Source organism: Carcharodon carcharias, chromosome 20 (genome assembly GCF_017639515.1).
Source record: "Carcharodon carcharias isolate sCarCar2 chromosome 20, sCarCar2.pri, whole genome shotgun sequence".
NCBI classification, from domain to species: Eukaryota; Metazoa; Chordata; class Chondrichthyes; order Lamniformes; family Lamnidae; genus Carcharodon; species Carcharodon carcharias.
This window is the reverse complement of record NC_054486.1, coordinates 48,872,632-48,889,261: the sequence shown is the minus strand read 5'-3', so window position 1 is coordinate 48,889,261 and position 16,630 is coordinate 48,872,632. Positions and strand designations below refer to the sequence as shown.

The window sequence follows — 16,630 nt, the reverse complement described above, 5'->3', positions numbered from 1 at the left end:
GAATGATGTAAATGCATGAGAGAGTTCAGAAAAAAATTCATGAGAATGATCCCGGGGTGAAGAACATCAATTACTTAGATAAATTTGAGAAGTTGGGGCTGTTTTCCTTGGAGAAGAGAAGTTTGAGAGGAAATTTGATAATCAAAACCATGAGAGGTCTGGATAGAGTCGATAAGGAAAATTTATTCCCATTGGTGGACAGATAAAGAACAAGATGGCACAGATTTAAGGTAATTGGCAAAAGAAGCAATGGTGACATTTTCAAGCAGTGAGTGGTTAGGATCATCGTTAGGTTAAGTTAATCAGGAGAAAGAAATTAGAGTATGAGAGGAAGCTAGCTAGAAATGTAAAAATGGATAGCAAGAGTTTCTACAGGTATTTAAAAAGTAAAAGAGTAAGTAAAGTGAGTGTTGGTCCTCTAGAGAGTGACAATGGGGGGTTAATAGTAGATAATAAGGAAATGGCGAAAGAAATGCACAAATATTTAGCTTCTGTGTTCACTATAGAGGATACAAAATACATTCCAGTGAAAGCTGCAAACCAAGAGGTGAATGGGAGAAAGGAACTTGGTGAAATTGAAATTACTAAGGAAATGGTACTGAGCAAATTGATGGAGCTGCAGGCTGGAAGTCTCTGGGTCCCAATGGACAACATCCTAGGGTCTTAAAAGAGGTGGCTAATGAGGTAGTGTTATTTTTCCAAAATTCGCTAGATTCTGGAAAGGATCCATCAGATTGGAAAGTGGCAAATAAAACCCTTCTATTCAAGAAGGGAGGGAAGTAGAAAACAGGAAACTATAGGCCAGTTAAATGACGTCTGTCATGGGGAAGTTATTAGAATCGATTATTAAGGAGGTTATAGTTGGGCAGTTAGAAGAACTCAAGCCGATTGGGAAGAGTGAGCTTGGTTTTGTGAAAGGAAAATCATGGTTAACCAATTTATTGGAGATTTATGAAGGAGTAACATGCACGGTGGATAAAGGAGAGCCTGTAGACATACTTTACTTGGATTTCCAGAAGATATTTGACAAGGTACCACATCAAAGGCTATTACGGGAAATAAAAGCCTATGGTGTAATGGGTAATATATTAGCATGGATAAAAGATTGGCTGGCTGGCAGAAAGCAGAGAGTATGCATAAATGGGTCTGGCAGGATGTGATGAGTGGATTCCCACAGGGGTCTGTCCTGGGGCCTCAACTTTTTATGATTTACATCAATGACTAAGATGAGGGGAGTGAAGACATGGTAACTAAATTTGCGGATGACACAACGATAGGCAAGAAAATATGTTGTGAAGAGGATATGAGGAGCTTGTAGATGGATATAGATAAGTTAAGTGAGTGGGCAAAGATCTGGCAAATGGAGCTTAATGTGGGAAAATGTGAAGTTGTTCACTTTGGCAGGAAGAGCAAAAAAGCAGAGTATCACTTAAATGGAGAATGGCTGTGTACTTCTGAGCTGCAAGGGGATCTAGGTGTTCTAGTACATGAGTCACAAAAGATTAGTATACAGGTATAACAAGTAATTAAGAAGGCCAATGGAATGCTATCCTTTATTATGAGAGGGATTGAACATAAAACTAAGGATGTTATGCTTCAGTTATACAGGGCATTGGTGAGACCGCACCTCGAATACTGTGTGCAGTTTTGGTCTCCTTATTTAAGGAAGGATGTAAATGCTTTGGAGGCAATTCAAAGGAAGTTTATTAGATTGATATCTGGAATGAGTGGGTTGTCTTATGCTGAAAGGTTGGATAGACTGGGCTTGTTTCCACTGGAGTTTAGAAGAGTGAGGGGTGATTTGATTGAAGTATACAAGATCCTGAGCAGCCTTGACAAGATGGACGTTGAAAGGATGTTTCCTCTTATGGGTGAGTCCAGAACTAGGGAGCACTGTTTTAAAATTACGGTTTGTCCTTTTAGGACAGAGATGAGAATTTTTTTCTCTCAGAGGGTTTTGTAACTTTGGAACTCTATGCCTCAGAAGGTGGTGGAGGTGGGGTCATTGAATATTTTTAAGGCAGAGATAGATAGATTCTTAGATAAAAACAAAAAAACTGCAGATGCTGGAAATCCAAAACAAAAACAGAATTACCTGGAAAAACTCAGCTGGTTTGGCAGCATCGGCGGAGAAGAAAAGAGTTGACGTTTCGAGTCCTCATGACCCTTCGACAGAACTTGAGTTCGAGTCCAAGAAAGAGTTGAAATATAAGCTGGTTTAAGGTGTGTGTGTGTGTGTGTGTGTGTATGTGTGTGGGGGGTGGGGGGGGGGGGTGCGGAGAGGGAGAGAGAGAGAGAAGTGGAGGGGGTTGGTGTGGTTGTAGGGACAAACAAGCAGTGATAGAAGCAGATCATCAAAAGATGTCACCAACAATAGAACAAAAGAACACATAGGTGTTAAAGTTGGTAATATTAGCTAAACGAATGTGCTAATTAAGAATGGTTGGTAGGGCACTCAAGGTATAGCTCTAGTGGGGGTGGGGAGAGCATAAAAGATTTTAAAATATTTAAAAATAATGGAAATAGGTGGGAAAAGAAAAATCTATATAATTTATTGGAAAAAAAACAAAAGGAAGGGGGAAGCAGAAAGGGGGCGGGGATGGGGGAGGGAGCTCAAGACCTAAAGTTGTTGAATTCAATATTCAGTCTGGAAGGCTGTAAAGTGCCTAGTCGGAAGATGAGGTGTTGTTCCTCCAGTTTGCGTTGGGCTTCACTGGAACAATGCAGCAAGCCAAGGACAGACATGTGGGCAAGAGAGCAGGGTGGAGTGTTAAAATGGCAAGCGACAGGGAGGTTTGGGTCATTCTTGCGGACAGACCGCAGGTGTTCTGCAAAGCGGTCGCCCAGTTTACGTTTGGTCTCTCCAATATAGAGGAGACCACATTGGGAGCAACGAATGCAGTAGACTAAGTTGGGGGAAATGCAAGTGAAATGCTCACCAATTTTAACACCTATGTGTTCTTTTGTTCTATTGTTGGTGACATCTTTTGATGATCTGCTTCTATCACTGCTTGTTTGTCCCTACAACCACACCAACCCCCTCCACTTCTCTCTCTCTCTCTCTCCGCCCCCCCCCACACACCTTAAACCAGCTTATATTTCAACTCTTTCTTGGACTCGAACTCAAGTTCTGTCAAAGGGTCATGAGGACTCGAAACGTCAACTCTTTTCTTCTCCGCCGATGCTGCCAAACCTGCTGAGTTTTTCCAGGTAATTCTAGATAGATTCTTGTTGGGCAAGGGAATCAAAGGTTATCGGGGTTAGATGGGAATGTGGAAATCAAAACACAAGAGGATCAGCCATGATCTTATTGAATGGCAGAGCAGGCTCGAGGGGCCGAATGGTCTACTCCTGTTCCTATTTCTTATATCCTTATGATTTGGAAAGCGCTGCCTGAAAGCTTGATGGAGGAAGGTTCAATCGAGACATCAAGAGGGAGTTGGATTGTTATCTGAAAAGAAGCAATGTGCAGGGCTGTGGGGAGAAGGCGGGGGAGTGTCATTAGCGGAATTGCTCCTATGGAGAGCCATCACAGCCATCATGGGCTGAATGGCCTCCTGTACTGTAACAATTCTGTGATTCGGATTAACAAATTCTGTCAGCCCAACAACACTGCTATTTGAATTTGTTCTTTTTTTAAATACCTCAAGTCTGTTTCTGGCTGAAGTGGCTGAGTTTTACACTGAAAACAAAATTCAGCCACACTTAACACACCAAAGTTAAAATCAGGGTCACTGTTAATCCCAAATGGCCTCATCTTGTGCCATAAATTTTCTATGCAAGTACAAACAATGTTGTCCTCAACACTTTTTTCAGATGACCCTTGTACAGTTGAGGCCAGTAATTCATTGTTAGATTCTAACAATGAGATTCTAAAAGCCCTTGGAAGAAAGGAAAGAAAAAGAAAAAAGGAAGAAGGATAGGACATGCATTTGCTTCATGCCTCACCATTTCACCACAATATCTGAACGTGCTTCACATTACAAATTACTTCTATAGTGCATTTATTGTTCTGTAGGCAAACATTGCAGCCATTCTGTACTGTCACATGGGAGATGAATAGCCAGTTCATCTAATTTTTGTGACATTTTTTGAGAAAAAGTGCTGGTTAAGATCCAGAGAAAGTTTCTGCTTTTCTTCAAATAGGCAGTGGGATCATTCACATTTACTGGAATAAACATATGTGAACTTGGTTTAACATTTGCTAAAATAGAGACATTTTAATCTGACAGCAAGTATAATATGGCTACTGTTGTTTGTAGAATGCAACATGCAGTCAGTTATGTTACTAGGATGCCCACTTTTTCCTAACATTAAAAATATTGAGATTAACTTATAGTTAACAAGAGATATAATAGATGGCCAGTTTAAACAGTAGCCTTGCACAAAGTTGGAATGAACCTACACCTGCTGTTCAATCCAAACTGTGTGAAAAAAATTGTGGTGATTTTGCATCTTTTGCATTAGGGCACTTGGAAGTCAGATTGCTAGGCTAACTGCTGAGTTATATTACCACTTTCAAATCAATGCGCATATGAAACCACTTTACAGAGACATAAAGGCCCAGTATAACTGCAATATTATGCCATACTGTAGATTCTAGTCTCATACTGGTAACTTTTAAGTGCTATGTACAGCTGGATTATAAGGACACAGATGCCTGGCAATTAATTTAGTAAAAGAAGCACTGTGTGTGTTTTTCTATGAATGTACAGCCATCAACTTCCCAACTATTTTTTTAATGAGAGTACAAGTGGAGTTTCTACTTTCTCATAATACATTATTAAAAGCATCGATAAAGTTACCACACACTTCAATGGACATTTTTGAAATTGCAATTTCACTTTAGGCTAGGGTACACTGTGTATGGTTTGGAAGGAAACTTGCAGGTGGCGATGTTTCCATGTGTCTGCTGCCTTTATGTTTCCAGGTGGTAGAGATCACAAGTTTGGACGGTGACATTGAAGGAGGTTTGGCAAGTTGCTGCAGTGCATCTTGTACATAGTACACACAGCTGTCACTGTGTGCTAGTGGTGGAAGGAGTGAATGTTTAAACTGGTGGATGGGGTGCCAATCAAATGAATAGCTTTGTCCTGGATGCTGTCAAGCTTCTTGAGTGGTATTGGAGCTGCACTCCTCCGGTCATTGAATCCAGGCGAATGGATAGTATTCCAAAACATTCCTAACTTGAGCCATGAGGCTTTGGGGAGTTGAAAGGTGAGTTACTCACCACAGAATTCCCAGCCTTTGACCTGCTCTTGTAGCCACAGTATTTATATGGCTAGTCCAGTTCAGTTTCTGGCCAATGGTAACTACCTGGATGTTGATGGTGGAACATTCAGTGATAATAACGCTATTGAATGCCATGGTTGGATTCTGTCTTGCTGGAGATGGTCATTGCCTGGTACTTGTGTGGTACAAATGTCACTTTCCACTTGTCAGCCCAAGCCTGAATATTGTCCAGGTCTTGCTACACATGGACATGGATTGCTTCAGTATCTGAGGAGTCATGAATCATACTGAACATTGTCCAATCATCAGCAAACATCCTCACTTCTGTTCTGATGTTGGAGGGGAGGTCATTGATGAAGCAGCCGGGGACAGGGGTGGGTGGTGGCTAGGAAACTACCCTGAGGAGCTCCTGCAGTGATGTCCTGGGGCTGAGATGATTGGCCTCCAACAACCACAACCATTATCCTTTGTGCTGGGCATGACTCTACCTAGTCTGTGTTGATGTTTATGCTCTACAAATACCTCCTCCCACCCTCTTTCATTTAACCCTATCAGCATATTCTTCTATTCCTTTTATCCCTCATGTACTTATATAACTTTCTCTTCAAGGTATCCATGCTTTTCACCTCAATTACTTGATGCTGTAGCAAGTTTCACGTTCTAACACAGGCGCACAGCAGATCCATGCAGAATCTTCCATTGAAACTCACCTGTTTGACCGGAATTTTGAAAATGGCTCCCAGGGCTTCTCAGGCCACACATTGGACAAGCCTGTTCTGTCCACTTTCTGGTTAAAGAAATTTTCCAGAATTCTTAGTTGCATTGATTGGTGACTATTTCATACTTAAGATGCCTAGTTTTGGGCTCCACACTATGGGAACATTGGACTGAATTTTGCCACAGGCACCAAGAACCTGACATCGGGCATTGGCACTATGGCCAGAATTTTCAGCTCAGTGGGTGGGCGCATGCGCAGCCTGGCCGAGCGTGAAATAACCTACGATGACATTGGTTGAGCATTTCGATGTCAATGTGCAGCTGTGCGATAGTTTAGTCAGCGGGCACACACTAGAGTCGGCAGCATGCCTGCTGGCAATTAAAAGGCCTATTAATTGATGTTAATTTTTCACTGCCTATTCAACCTAATGGTTGGTGGGCAGGCAAAAAGGCCAAGTAGCTTTTGCATTTTTTTGAAACCCGCATCCACATGTGGGATGAGGTTTCCAAAAGCAAATACAATTAAAATAAAAACTTTATTTTTTAATTCAAAATATGTCCCTGCTCATGTAACAGAATCACATGAGGAGGCATGTTTTATTATACTTTTCTGCTCCTCATTATTTTAAAAAATATCTCTTCATCTCCCTGAGGCAGGTCCGTGCCTCAGGGGCAGAATATTGAGCTTGGCGAGCGGGCGTGCTCCCAACCCGGCTGAGCGTAAAATGATACGCAATGATGTTGGGACATCATTGCATAGTCTTGCGATATTTTGTTTGGGGGGCGCGAGCCAGAGTCAGCAGCATACCTGTCGACAATTAAAAAGCCTATTAAGGCCATTAAAAAGATAATTAATTTCAAATTTATGCTGCCCATCTACCTTACGGTTGGCAGGCAGGCAAAAATGCCAAGTGGCCTTTGTACTTTTTAGAAACCTCATCCAAGGGCAGGGTGAGGTTTCCTAAAGCAAATAAAAATAAAAATAAAATTTCATACTTGAATTAAAAACATGTCCCTGCTCATGTGACAGAGTCACATGAAGGGACATGTTTTATTATGTTTTTATTCTCTTCATTTTCTTTTTTAAACAGTGCTTCATCTCCCCAAGGCAGCTCCATGCCTCAGGGAGATTGGAGCGTTCTTTCACGTGCATGCATGAAGTTTGTGCTAGCCCCACACGGCCTCCACCCCCACCCGCACAGGCAGTACTGAGCGCTGCCGCTCGCGTTCCATGCTGGGCGGGCCTTAATTGACCTTCCCATGTAAAATTTCGGTGCGGTGCTGATCACGGATGGCAGTCAGCTTCCCAATCGCCCCCACCCGTCCCCCACCGAGCACCCCTGCCAAGAGCAAAATTCTGCCCCGGGAGATTATTCAGCGCTCTCTCGGCGCCTATGTGTGGAGTTCATGCTCAGCCTGCTCACCCTCCTCCCCTCGCTGCCATTTGCGTATCATGCTGGGTAGGCCTTAACTGGCCTGCCAGTGTGAAATCACGGTGCGCTGTTGATCACGGGTTGGCTTCCGCCCAAAATTCTGCCCAAATGTGCTTGTGGTTAAGGTGCCCACTTGACTTGACTCTCTGTGTTTGCAGTTCAGTTAAGATCAGCAGGCAGCTTCCCCGAGTGAGAGGCTCAATGAGAGAGCTCTCAGCACTGGCTGGTGGATAGCCCATGGCTGGTCATTGCCGAGACACCAAGGGCACCTCAAAATGGAGACGCTGTTGGAACCCTGCTGAAAAGTTAAACATTACAGAGGCCCACATTGTTAAGACCATCAGTGTGGAGGGGAAATTCTACAGGAATGGTTTTAGCTACGGCTGTGGCTTTTTCATACCTGTGGCTCACTCATTGGGCCAATGAGGCGCCTCTCTGGCCTACCACCTGCAGGTTGCCGCCAGCTTCTGAAATGAACGGGGACGAGTTCAACACCGAGGCCGGATTCTGAAAATGGTTCCTAATGGGGTTTTAATTGGCCTTATTGATTGCCTGCCTCCACGGAACCGGTTTCTGATTTCTGTGGCAGTTCAGCCTTGGGAAACTCGTCCGGAGACAACGCAGCGTTGGAGAACTGCTCCGAAGTGCAACCTCCTGAATTTTCCCACTTCACCATCGCCCCCCAGCTTCCAAAGCCGCTTTCGCCTCCGTGGCAAAGTTCAGCTCAATATTTCTGCATCTACCCTACCCTAACCTACCCACTTCATTACAGGTCAGCCCCGAGCCTTCTTTTTTCTAGGTTAGACCCTTAGTCTATTCAATTGTTCAGATTTATTATGGTCCGATTTTAACTCGCTGCAATGAATGTTAGAGAGTTAAAATCTTACCTATTGTATGCAATTATTTGATTGGATATCATGTCTGAAGTCATCGAATCTTATATAGTTGAAGCTTGCATCTGTATCCGTACATTCTATCACAAAGCTCAGAAATGTCTCAAACACATACATGAATCAAAAGTTCAGTAAACTTCTGTTACCAAGGAAAGTGGAGCAACAATGTTGAATATATCAAAATGACCAGTTAATGAATTTGATACGATGGTTGAGAAAGTCTTAGCTAAGACACCAGGAAAATGAATGTTAGCATTGTATTTTTAATGTCTCATCTGAAATATGGCGCCTCCAACGACAGGTTCTGGATTAGGTTTAGGGCTTGTGTTGCGGTATCAGCCTAGAGCGTGGACTCATGTCTTGGGCTGGAGCTTTAACCCACAAACCGAGGCTGCCAAGTTCTCAAATCCATTTTTTGAGATCCATAGTTATCAGTGTTGCATTTTGTGTCCCGCCTTCCAGCGTTTCTGCCATTTTGGCAGCCATTGATTCCAATTCTATTGTGTAGAGCCTCCTGGGTGTTTACGTGTCGTGACACAGGGATGCAACTGCATGAACGTCAGAAAGGGGTAGAAATCTTCCGCATGATTAAAAGAGCGTCTTGCTTGGACCCTCAGAACATTGCGTACTTGTGAATACTTTGTCGGGACTGCGAAATTATGCATATCTTATTTCATATGAAATAAGATTGCTGTATACAATTAATCGGCGGGTTTATTGTAGTGCCTCTTTCCGGCTGGGTTTCTGAAAAGCAATTCATTAGCTTTTGAGGAAAGTTTTAACCGTCATTGTCTTGTTAAATGATTGTATAATATAACAATAGCGACGAATAAATGGGCGACAGATACTGGCAGATGTTTTAAGGATGAAACTCGCAAGCGTTTAGATATCTTACACGCTTAATGAAAGAGGAATAACAATTAGAGGAGATTTATAATTGTATTGAAACACCTCAGAGTGCAACATGGTGTATATTGATAACTCCAATACCATTGCACTGTCTGACTGTCTGTAATGACCACATTGAAATAATTGTAATATTCATTGATTGTATTGAAGCATCTTGTGATCCATGTGTAAAAGTTGAATCTGACTGCACTTTTTGTGATGGCCATTTTGAAATGTTTTGTAATGTTCTTTCATATATTTTATGAATAAAGTATATGAATAAAGCAATTAGAGGAGACTGAACTTTACTAACAGTAACCCCTTAACATACAGTTTACACGTTCGTGTGAAAATCTGTATTGCAAAATCCTATAAAAATGCTGGAGCTGTGTAATGGTCGAGCGAACAAAAGTGTTCATTATTTAGTGTTTTATGCCACTTGTATTATTTGCTGTACAGTAAAGGCAACAGGACCATTACATAAGGGCAAAGCGTCAAAAATAGTTACACTAACAATGGGAATAATTTTGTCTTTGTTTCTTTAAATGCCATTTGGTGTAACAAATCGTCTTAATAAATGCGTTAAGTTCCGTCCAAACACCATAATGTCTTAACAAGATCACGAATTTCCAAAATAGTATTGTCATCCCATCAAAACCATGCCCTTTGTCTTCACGAAGTTTACAATGTTTTAAAAGATGCTATTGTGCCCTCCGTAAACCATAAAATTGTCACTGGGGACTGATTAAAAAGTTCTGAATTGAAACACGGCGGAATTTGTCTGCATCCTATTCAGACCTGACAATGCTCCTTTCAGTCTAGTATACAAAAAGGGTTTAATGGTGATTCTGTTGGAGATTCTCCAAGGCTAGCTGCATCCATATGGAATACACGGAGGACATCAGCTGGGACAAAGAGCCCAGGTGACAGCGCCAGCCCCTATCTTTGCCCAACAGGCAGCAAAGACAACACAGGGTCGAGATACTCAGCAAGTTTAATCAAAATGCACGCCTCCTGCATTTCACTTTCTCATGCCGACAACTTTCCCTTTTACTGCTCTTTTATAGTTATTGTGCCGATATAAACTGCTTAACTTTCTGATACATCCCCCAGTGAGATCCAAGTGTTGCTGCGATTCCTGATGAGCTGTCATGACAATGGATCATTTTGACAAATATGCTATGGTTGCTGCAATAATCTTACCGCCCCTTGTTGTCTCAGACACGAGTTAAACATAAAACTGGATCACATCTTGTTGATTTATGTAAATGGTACAATGCGATCAATTAGGCATTTTTAACTGTTATCCTACTGGCGATGTCATAATTTTCATAAATCCTTTAGAATGTGTAACACGGCGTTCATACCCGTAAACTTTCCTCGTACGGAAACGTGGGCATTTTAGATTGAGACAACTATTACATTTAACCTCAGTGCACCTATCTGAAATATTGTTCAATAATATCTCTAGGTAAAAGCAGACTGGCTCTACAGTGGAAGAAATTCAAATATCCAGGTGCTCAAAATTGATAAAATTATCTTCCAAATGTAGTGGACCACAGCAATGAGTTTAAGTGTTTCTCTTCTAAATAGATTATGAGCATTTAGCAATCACATACTGTTGCTTACTCTCTAACACATCTCAGAGATAATCCTTACTCCCTTGTTAAATTTGCAAAATTGTTTTCACCGTTTTTGCAGGCTTCAGATGGGTGCTTTAGTTTATATGGGAAGCCCGATGATTAGAATAGGTCAACCTATTTATTTGCCAAACATGTTATCCGAATGCCATCACAGAAAATACTCTTTTTGTAGTTTTATTTTAGCTGTTTAGAGCATTTAATATAAAACTCTGACCATATCTCAGATTCACGTTAGCAACAGTTTTTCGGACTGTTGCAACTATACAGAGAAGGGATTATCACTAGAGAGAAGCAAAGTTTGTAGGAATTAGAATGTTCGCGACTCATTGAGTTTACTCGTCAATAACCATTCCTGCTAGCACCAGGCCCTTCCTTGCCTTACAATGAAAACAGAAACTGCAAAAACTATTCGGACATTGTTTCACTTTCTTCACTTCTATGCGTCAGCCTTCGGGAATCTAAAAAAAATCACCTTTGCTATTGCATTCTAGTGTCCTGACGCGGATTGTGTATCGATTTCATCCTGGGATAGGCTAATAAAAGAGGGATACATCATTAATAAATACTCCTCAATCTGTATCTACCGTGCGAATTGTGTTTCTGAATTTTTAAAAAATTGCACCAATGACCTTTTCGAACTATTGTAACACTATTTCACTTTCTTCCTTAATTTCTGTTCATTTGCCTTTCCTAGAACTTTTTCTTCAACAAATCCGATTTCCCAAAAGTAAACAAAATTTATCGTTTCTTATTACCACCATAGATATATATTCATAAATCACGGAACAAAACAGTAGAGCTAAGTTTACGTTGGTATGTTCACTACATTTTTATTTACTTCTATGCATCAATCATATTTAGTTAGTGTTGTTTGCAAATTGAGTCCCTCACCACGGCGCACACTAATAGCAGAACTTTTTTTTTGTAACTATCGCAATTCGCGCCAACAAGTTTATCAAACCTTATTACACAGTACTATGTTAAATTCTAACAAGGAATGAAGAGATTTAAAGGTATCCCTGTGAATGAGTAAATAGAAAGGAAGAGGGAATCCCAGAAATACGTGCGCCTCTTTTCCCACCTCCAATGTGTTATTAGGGTGAGATTGTGAATGTTATGTATTACTAAATTCCAAACCTGGAGGAAGGGCTTTATGATTTCTTTATACAAAACATCTGAGGGAATATCTCCCGTCTCTTGCTTCTAAAGTCACTTTTAAAAAGAAAATTGGAGTGTTTTAAATAATAAAAACTCAGGAATGGATCACGTTGACTTTATTTTTAAATTAATATTAAGTACGCTGTTGCCAATAAATGAACTGAAGTAACTGCATCTTAAGGAACATATCTTTCTCCAATCTTCGGGAATTATGAGGTGAAGCAGATGTACATTATTTTCGCATGATAAAATATGTATTTCGTTGGCATGTGTTGGAGCTTTCAATACGTTATTTTGTGATATTTATTAAGAAATATGCAATATAAAGCAAGGACTATATATTAAAATGTAGGTGTTTTTTTGTAATGGAATATCCTCGCCGACAACTATGCACAGTTATTTCGCTGCAACCAGAATTCAAGGGAAAAACATTGAGTGGATATTACACAATGTTAATTGCCTTTTGGTCTTTTGGTCATCATGGATACCATGGGCATGTTCACAATAGAGAAAAAGCATTTATTTTTAAATTGGCATTCTCCTCAGCAGAGCAAATGCTGGGAAGAGTAAATCTGCTTAATGGCGGAAAATAACTTGCTTATGCTCCTTTAGAAATGTTAGGCGAAGGTAACTAACTTCATTTTGTATATCGCAAAAATGTAACCTTTGGATAAAGTTTATGATATTACATTCAAATTGCCAATGTAACACGTTGCTATGTATGCTACCTCCTTGTAGGCATACTTGCATAACGTTGATATAAAGGGAAAATTAATTTTAAAATTCTATCTCATATAAGTCACAAGGAAAACACAACCTTCACTTTCAGGTGAAGTGTCTGCACGAACAACTGTTACACAACATTTTATCAATTATTTTCCTTCTATAGAAGAGCATTTGGTTCTAACCTTATAGCTCACAAAACTTACCCAATGAGTGCGTTCTATTTACCCAACACTAAAATTATGTTCAATTTTTAACAAGTAAATGAGAAGTATTCAGGTCAAATCTCAAAAATAATATTTTGCATTCGTTGCCAGCATTGAAGGTGATGTAACTAACCCATTCATGTACTTCATCGGAATTAAGAAGTAAATGGCTCTTGTCTCGTTGTTAATGAACCATTTTACATTGAGAAAGCAAAAATTTAAGTATTGACATTTATTTCAAAATAATATGGTAATAAACCAATGATTATGAAATCTAACACTTTCAAAAGATGGTTTATGTGGAAGATCTATTTGCAACATTTTTTTAGAAACTCAATATATAGCAATGTAATTTGTAACTACCTCTTGCCATTTTATTTTCTCAAGCAGGAAATTACAATGAATAAGGTACTAAACTGCTTTGTTGACATTTTCTATGCTTGAAAACGTACAGTTTAGATTTTCCAGATTATATTACATTTATGAGTTACTGGGCCAGAAATGTTCCCCTTGTAGGAGGAGTTATGCATGTTGTGAGTATCAGTGAAATTTGAAAAGTGATCAAAGAAAGTCTAGAAAAAGGGCCTCGAAACGCTATGTGCAGAAAAGTACCAAAAATGCAATTACACCGAAAATTGGACCGCTCACAAGCTGGCTGAACTATATGAGTAATTATTTTATACATCAAGTAACAACATCATTAATTTGAGTTCAAAGTGTCCATGGTTCACCAGCTCCACTGTTGTCTCCGTACAACAGGATGTGTTAAATGATGATAACTAGGAAAGACGCCAAATGGTCCTGTGTGCTGTACCTGTTGAAAGCCATGAACTGTAAAAGCAGTGTAGGAATTGGGTTGAACAGTGTCGCCGGGCTTGTCCTGGATCTGCACGGAGGTAATGGAACAAGAGTGACAGGGTTTGCCATCTCTGACCAGCACTGGCACTGCCACTCTGCGCACCAGTTGGGGCTGGTTTATATCGATCTGTAGAGTGCCATCTACACGGGCTCTCTTCATTTTATACCTGTGGTTTTGGAACCAGATCTTCACCTGAGTCGGGGTTAGGCTCAGAAGGTGAGCGAAGTGTTCGCGTTCAGGGGCAGATAGGTAACGCTGTTGTTGGAATCTTCGCTCTAGCTCAAACGTTTGTGCTTTGGAGAATAGGACTCGTCGTTTTTTCTTCTTCTCATTCTTCATGATGGATGACGAGCCTTTTCTTTGGATACAGTCCGCGGAAGCCGTATCTGTGCTGCTTTCATCAGATGCTAGAAGGAAACATTTTCCGGTTAAAGTTACTTACGATACTTCATCGGAAAGAAAGATAATAAATCAGTAGGAAAACCTCAATTCTAATTTGCATACTTACAAATTTTGTCAGAACCAAGCCACCCCGAAAAGGATAATTTCGAATAGTCATGCTGTGAGATTTGGTCTGCTTCTTTTTTAATGACAGTAGATTGGATTGCTCTTCCACTTCCTTGATCCCATTCACTTAGACGGTCAATTTCGCGTTGATCTGGTAAATTTAAAATACTGCGTACTGTAAAGCTGGCCCTCGTTAACGACATGTTCACAAATTATCAGACGTTCACCAAATTTCTGAGAAAAATAGACTAGTTGCAGGTTAAAGCGGGGAAAAACCCTCTCCGTGAAACGTAGATACAATTATATACCTCTCTGCTAAATAATATAGAAATAGAGAGTCTTTTAGAGGGAGCGTCCTATGTTTATATAAACAGTCCCCTTCACCACCAACAGTGGCAACCTTCAGATCCTGTCTGACCACAGGATACTAAGTACCTGCATCAGTCAAGTGCCAAAGCATTAATGTGAGTAGGTGTAACCTCACCAGAGAATTACCCGGCACTTCCCAAATGACAGCAGGAAACAGGCTTCATCATTACATATTCTGCCTGATTAGCAAAGAACGTAGTGAACAGATAATGGTAATTGTGTTAGTGAATTAGTGAATTACATCTTGGGTGGTTAGTGGTGGCCACAACCCTTCCCCCTCCCCATTATTTGCATACAAAGTACAGAAGCAGTGACAGATTCTCTAGTTCATTTAATTACTTATTCATTTGTTAAGTAGCCCACGAGTGTTATTTAAGTGAACTGGACGCGCTGTATTTGCTGCAATTAAACATATAAGATGTTTATTCGCCCCCTCCCCAAATCGTTTTCTGAGGCTACTACAAATGGGAATTTCCATTGCAGAATTTACAGTGGATATGAAGTATCTGCTTACAGGGAACATTACGCCGGGATATTGAAAACGTCCACTACAAGGCCAGCAAAACTATGTCTAACGACACACAACCGGGAGGCGTGACAAAAATTACAGTACTTTGTGGTTTCATGTTATTCAATATTTCTTAATTATCTGGTTGTAAAATATCTAGATATGTACATTGATATTTAAACAGTACAATGGGACAACAGACGCCAATTAAGAAATACTATGCTGCAGTGGTTTTAATAGGATACAGCTTTTGCTTAAGATCCTTGTTTCTCCAAAATGTTTAATGCATTTGGTAATTTCATCAAATACTGAAATGACGAGCTTTTAGCGACGTTACTTGCAAATATGGCACTAATCCCGAGTTGGCCATCTTTCTGATAATTTCTGTAGGTAATCTTCAGTCAAAGATTCCCATGCCATGCCTATTTGTGCCACCTATCAAGCCTGCTGCTGTGACAGTGTTCCATGCTCCACAAACTCCCTCACAACGTCCTGGGTGGTCGAAAGTGGGAGAACACAAATACATGCCAACTGCTAGGCTGCAAACAATGGAGGAAATGTAGACCATCGTCCCGGACCTGTTGGAAGCATTTGTTCCAGTCAAGATTTTGCATTTGTTCAGTCATCAAATAATAGATGATTGACACCTCAGCACAATGCGCTTTAACTTTTTGGGATAAGTCCGAGTTTGTTCCTTGTTGTCATGGTTTTCAATGGCATTAAAAAGGATTTGGCTGCTATCGACTGCGCTTCTCGTCCTATGCAACCAAGTGCATAAAAAGTTATTACTTATATCGTTTAGAATCAAATAGGATTTCCTAAATTGTAAAATTAAAGGATTATTCACTCTTGCGAGAAAGATGGACTAACGCATCTATTGCAAATACAATTTTTTCCCCTCATTTTTTTATAAGGTTAACACATCTACTGCAGTAGTAATTTTTGGAATTGTTAAGTACAAAAACAGACTTGCTTTGGAAATTTAGGCAAACTGTTAGTGATATTAAATAAGCTAATCCAAAATGCTTGCTTTTATGAAAGAGTGGAATGGTTACAATTGCAGTTTTTTGAACATTTCACTTTGACTGCTCGATATCATTCGGCACAACATAGTTATTACAATTTTATTAAATAACACAGAATCGTTTATGATGCAAAATCATAAAAAGCTTCTTAATGTTGATAGTGCTTATGTTAATGTTGTACACAGGGGGTTGAATAAATGTTGGAAAAGGCAACAAGATGGTTTTCTGTAGATGTAGAGTGATATGGCAGCGTTATTCGATTTCAACGAAAGACGGCCGCCGTTTTCATCGTTGGTATTGTTTTCAAGACGACAGGACGGTTAAACCCTGTCCTTAATTTAGAAATCATTATGGATTGCACCATGTAAACTAAGCGTCAAAAACTTTACCAATCATAGTCCAATGAAAGTGCAGTAAAAAGTCCTGTTCGGCAAAACAAATTTACAGCTTCGATGACCTCTTGTAGCCC

The 16,630-nt window shown here is 40.2% G+C and overlaps 1 protein-coding gene across 1 annotated transcript; it reads right to left on the bottom strand.

Annotated features, from left to right (window-relative positions):
• Positions 1-13,620: 13,620 nt before the first annotated feature.
• nkx2.9 (NK2 transcription factor related, locus 9 (Drosophila)) lies at positions 13,621-14,462 on the bottom strand. The gene is made up of 2 exons (XM_041214177.1): positions 14,261-14,462; positions 13,621-14,159 (listed from the first exon to the last, which is right to left on the bottom strand). Exons 1-2 carry the CDS (start codon positions 14,460-14,462, stop codon positions 13,621-13,623), a joined length of 741 nt encoding a protein of 246 aa, XP_041070111.1.
• Positions 14,463-16,630: the final 2,168 nt, after the last annotated feature.

Coding starts and splice junctions, on each gene's coding strand:
- nkx2.9 (XM_041214177.1), bottom strand. CDS start 14,462: ATGTCGTTAACGAGGGCCAGCTTTACAGTACGCAGTATTTTAAATTTA. Junction 14,160..14,260: donor GCTTGGTTCTGACAAAATTT/GTAAGTATGCAA, acceptor GTTTCCTTCTAG/CATCTGATGAAAGCAGCACA.